Source organism: Aegilops tauschii, chromosome 7 (assembly GCF_002575655.3).
Source record: "Aegilops tauschii subsp. strangulata cultivar AL8/78 chromosome 7, Aet v6.0, whole genome shotgun sequence".
In the NCBI taxonomy this organism is placed as follows: domain Eukaryota; kingdom Viridiplantae; phylum Streptophyta; class Magnoliopsida; order Poales; family Poaceae; genus Aegilops; species Aegilops tauschii.
This window is the reverse complement of record NC_053041.3, coordinates 141,638,913-141,644,298: the sequence shown is the minus strand read 5'-3', so window position 1 is coordinate 141,644,298 and position 5,386 is coordinate 141,638,913. Positions and strand designations below refer to the sequence as shown.

Below are 5,386 nucleotides of genomic sequence, written 5' to 3'. Positions count from 1 at the left end.
AAGCTCTGTTGCCTCATAAGCCGTCGTACGGCAACCTCTGTTGCCTCGCGCAGCACAGCAGATCCACACTTATCTTCCTCCATGGCCATCGATCGTACTACATCAAGCAGCACGAATCGTGAAGCTGTGGTCTCCCGATCGTTCTGGAAGGCTCGAGGCCCAAACCGATCTCCCCAGAAGCTTCTAAACCCAGTTCACCACCCCCTCCCCCAAGAAAGCCTTCCCGCTCCTCCTTTACAAAACCCCCCTCCATTTCGCACCCCCCTCTCCCTCGCCACAAGAATCCAAAATCACAGCAGAAGAGAGAGAGAGAGGGAAAGAAGAGAGAGAAAGAGGAGAGAGAGAGACCATGGCCTCCGCCGTCGTTTGCAAGGGCGAGGGTGCCGCGCCGGCCAGCCTCCTCAAGTCCGGTGCTCCCGTGGCCTTCTGCCCGCTCCGCTCCCCCGCCGTCACCGCCGCCCTCCGCCCGTACAACACCCAAGCAAAGGAGGCCAGCCGCTACGATGACGACGACGACGACTACAGCGGCCGCGACCTCGTCATCCCCAGCTTCTTCTCGCAGGGTATGCTTCCGCTCCCCACCTGTGGTGCGCCGTTTCTTTGCGTTCGTTCTGAAATCTCAACATCGCGAGTCAAATCAGCGTTCTGATCTGCTTTTGCCGTCCTTGGTGTTGATTCTGCAGACGTGCTCGACCCGCTCGGCGCGCCGACCAGCATGGCCCGTCTGCTGTCTCTCATGGAGGACGTCGCATCTCAGATCGGCGGCCTCTCCTCCACTGCTGGGGCTGGGACCTCGCGGCTCGCACGCTGGGTGGCCAAGGAGGACGACGACGCGGTGTACCTCAAGGTGCCGATGCCGGGGCTGACCAAGGAGCACGTGGAGGTGCGCGCGGACAAGAACATCCTGGTGATCAAGGGCGAGGGCGAGAAGCAGCCCTGGGACGGCGACGACGACTCCGCGGTGCCGAGGTACAACCGCCGCATCGAGATGCCCGCTGCTGACGCGTACAAGATGGACAAGATCAAGGCCGAGATGAAGAATGGCGTGCTCTGGGTCACCCTGCTCAAGGTCAAGGAGGAGGAGCGCAAGGACGTCTTCCACGTCAAGGTCGAGTAGTCCTAGTGGTAGTGCTCATGGAGGATGGCCGGCGAGAGAGTGTGAGAGACGCCTTGTTGATGTGGTCATGTTTAGTGCCTTTCTGCCTTGTTTTGCGTCGTTGATCGTCTTGGATCGAGTAGGTGGTGAAGTTGGTCGCGAACTCTGTCAAATTTCCTCTAGTACGGCATATGATGAACTTGCTTTGGCGGTGAAATTGGTCATGAAATTCTGTTGATTTCCTCGAATTTGGCAGATGATGAACTGATTTGGTGCTGAAATTGGTCATGAAACCTTGTTGATCTCCTGAAGTTTGGTGAAATTGGTCATGAACTTTATTGATTGTCTCAAGTTTGGCCTGATGAACTACTTTTATTGTCTTAAGCTAGTCTCGCCTGTGTATCTTTCCTCGTTCTTGATCTGTATAGCTTTAAGCTTTCTGTAAAAAGCTGGGCATTCAAGCCTATCCTCGAGTTTGACGTCATGGAGTTGGTGAACGGGCAGTTACAGGTTGATGGTTTTTGCTTGCTGTTCCGTGAATTTTTTGTGCTTATCCTGGAAAAAAGAATTGTGAATTTTTTTGCTTGTCTGATCTCCGAATTTTGTGTGCTTATCCTTGTGTTTAACTTCTTGTAAGAACTGTAATTGTTCCAGTTTGTAGTTGTACGGTTCTTGCGTGAACAGTACATGAGATAGGCGTTTGTTTGTTATGTCCTGCTTCGTTGATTTCCTCGAGTATAATGTGATGGCTGATTTGGTGGTTCCCTGAATGTTTTGTGTTTATCGTATGTGTTTACTTCTTGTACACTTATCCCGACTCCGTCCATGACCATGGACAATGACTAGTCAAATATTTTTTCACTCTGCGGAGCTTGTACATTTTACCCATTAACTCACACACTTCTATAATGTCACCAATGAAGCTCTACTGTACTTTAAGAGAGAGGGGTTGGACCTCATCACCTTTCCTCATGATGTAAAATATTCCCCGCCGAGACTCTATCGAGCTTTCAGCTCAATGGGTCAAGTATCTCCACAAGTTAGTGGTTCCTCTTACCACTTAATCAACTCTGAGGGTTAACATTAGTAAATATGCATGGCTAAGAACATAATTAGGGTCTCCCATAAATACAGTATGGTTGCATTGTTATTAATAAATTCAATGGCACTATGACTCGATATAGCCGGTGGAGAAGGTCCTCGTGATGGCAAACAACCCCACAGATCAGCCTTTTGGGAGAGAAAAATGCTCAACTTTGTTTCTACCTCGAAGACGGAGGTAGAAAATTCCCATAAATTGGAGGTCTAGGTTGTAGGGTAAAATGGGATTAGGGTCGTTGGAGGGAGGTAGGGAGATCCCATGTGGGACCAACCGCCCCTAGCTCGCAGCCTAGGGCCAATCCGCCAGGTGGGGCTACGTGGGATCCATAGGTGCCTCCCTGGCCCAATTTTTGCCCCCGACTCTTGTCCTGTGAGATTATTTTTATAAGCTCTTGGACTTCATTGCTCTTCTTTTTGGTCTTTTTGTAATGTTTTCCGGCAATTCCCCTTCCTCCTTTGAAGCATGCAAATCAAGAAAAAAAATACATAAGAATGGTATGAAAATGTGCAAAATATGGATAATTATAAGCAGTTCATAATAAGAAATAGTGATGCAAAATGGAAGAACCCTAAGATGTGTGTCCTCCACAACGCGCTTCATGCACAGTGATGCTTGAAGCCTAACTTGGTTGTACCCATGGTCACACACTTCCTCTAGTAGATGGCGCAACCACCAGGTGTGATTTGTTGTGGTGGTTTAATTACTAACATTGCTCTTTATCTCAACCACAACTTGAGTGGTACGAGGGATATTGGTTTGTGACAAGAACAAAAGGAGGGACAAGTGAGTTCTTCATTTGTTTTGTAGTGGTGTTTGACTCAGATTAGGGGTGTTATCTCTACCTATTGATACCTTGATTCTCATGTAAGGGGAAAGTTATCACTTGGCGCAAACTCTTGCACTTTGGGGCCACAACATGGATTATATGAGAAAGGTGGAAACAAGACTGGTGGCACATGTGAAGGGTATGATGATAAAAGTTTGGTCCACTGGCCCATGGTCGACTAGTCAAAGGTGGAGGTGTCATAGTCTGTAGTGAGCCGAGAAATCCTATTTGATGCTTATTGCGTCAAATTGTCAACCTAATGCACGAAGCAATAGCGACTTGGATTAAGCCAACTAGAAATGGAGCATTACATATAGTCGAGCGGTTTTCTTCTATTTCTCATGCATGATTTTTCTTGGGTTTTCTCTTTGGTGTGTCTCTTTCATCAGTTTTCTACGGATTTATTCTCATACATTTTGTTCATTTTTTATCATTTTCTAAATTTGAAAACATATTTTAGCTTTGGCAACTTTTTTAATTCACGAACATTTCAACAAAAGGCGGGCATCTTACATTTCCCTTTTTTTTGAAATTTTGTGAACAATCTTTAACTTTCTCGGAACATTTTTAAATTTATGCACATTTTTTAACTTCATGGACATTTTTCTAAACTCCTAGTCACTTTTTAATCATGAAATATATTTTAACTCTGTCGGAACAAATCTATATAGTTTTCTTCTGATAATTTTTTTTTTGAAAAACAAAAGAACAAAGACCAAGACGAATGAAAAGGAAATCTTTGTCAACCGAGCACTCAAAGGAACGTTCAGTAGGTCTGTACAGGACCAAGCGCTACATGCCTTACGTCCATTCCCTCTCATCCCTCTCCCATGATGGCCCTTGGATACTTTTGGGCTCTTCTAGACTAGTAGGAAAAGGGGCTTTTACCCCGATTCATAAGGGCCTTTAGTCCCGGTTCAGGAACCGGGACTAAAGGGTCGTTACTAATGCCCTAGCCCTTTAGTCCCGGTTCTTACACGAACCAGGACTAAAGGCCGTCCACGTGGCCGGTGCGGGGAACCCAGGCAGGAGGGCCTTTGGTCCCGGTTGGTGCCACCTACCGGGACCAATAGGCATCCACGCGTCAGCACCTCGCAGGAGCTGAGGTTTTTGTTTTTTTTAAAGGAGGGGGGGGGGGGGGGTTGGGGGTTTTGGGGGGTTAATTTAGGTTGTTATTAGGTAGCTATTAGAGAGAAGTGCCCTCTCTTATATCTCCGTGCTTGGTTTACCAACGCTACATACTGCTATGCCTAAACATGGCTTAGATTGAAGGGAAGGCAATATGTGGTGCATGTCGAAAGTAATACTAATCCGGACTTGATCAAGTTTGGATTGTACTACTTTCGACACGCACCACATGCATGTTGCCTTCACTTCAATCCAATCCATGTTCATTTCACCCGCTGATATATAATAACTCTTCATGCACGCATCATGCATCATCATATATAATAACAAGTCCTACTAATCATCATCATACAACTTCTACTCGTTATTAATAACAAGTCATACGATCATCATCCTCACAGTCATCGAACCAACCCTACTTAATTGTTCTTAGCACATGATCATCAGTATTAGGTAGGACCGAAATACCCTCTTTAAGGTAAAATAACATAAAACAATATAGACCCTGACTCTCCATTATGGAGAATGGAGATCATCCTGTCTCCAATTCTTGCGCCTCGCTTCCTTTTGCTTCCAAGAAGCTCCTTGCGACTGTGCATACATTTTTTCCATTCTTTGATTTGCATGTCTCCACTTCTTTTAGAAATCCGGTATGGACAGTTGAGATTCGTAGGATGACCTGGTTGTATATTCAAAACATCAAGCCTACCATTCTGATACATCAAATGAGGCACACAATCCTCTGGGATTATCTGTTGAAAAACATAGTAATAACTTCATAGTTAGCAATGATAATGCACTAGTTTTAGAACTATGAAAAATATGCACGGATGTCGTAATAGTAAGAAATCTTACCAGGGTATCTCCATAGTAGTTACCGTAGTTCAACACGTGCACTAGTGGCACGTATGGAGGACCATAATGATGAGGAGTTTGATTGTAGATATTGTAATTCTCAATATCAGTACAAAATCCAACCAGATGAGTCTTCTCCTTATAAGTTAACTCAGAGCCATCGGTGTAGTAGGTTCTGTCTATCATGTTCCGCACATTGTTTGAACAATCAAAATAAGCTGTCAATGAAAATAAGCTGTCAACTATTTTGAAATGAACAATATAAATTAGCTAATAACTATGTTTGAGAAACTCACATAGCGGTAGAATTGGAGGCGTATCAACAAGGACCCAAATGTCCATATTGTCTTGCTCGATGTCAGGATCACCAAGATCCATG

The 5,386-nt window shown here is 45.3% G+C and overlaps 1 protein-coding gene across 1 annotated transcript; it reads left to right on the top strand.

Moving 5' to 3' along the window:
* The first annotated feature begins 258 nt into the window (after positions 1 to 258).
* LOC109769910 (26.2 kDa heat shock protein, mitochondrial-like) lies at positions 259 to 1,344 on the top strand. Its single transcript, XM_073505350.1, has 2 exons — positions 259 to 563; positions 684 to 1,344. The coding sequence occupies exons 1-2, from the start codon at positions 350 to 352 to the stop codon at positions 1,115 to 1,117; spliced, it is 648 nt and encodes a 215-aa protein (XP_073361451.1). The 5' UTR covers positions 259 to 349; the 3' UTR covers positions 1,118 to 1,344.
* The last annotated feature ends 4,042 nt before the right edge of the window (positions 1,345 to 5,386 follow it).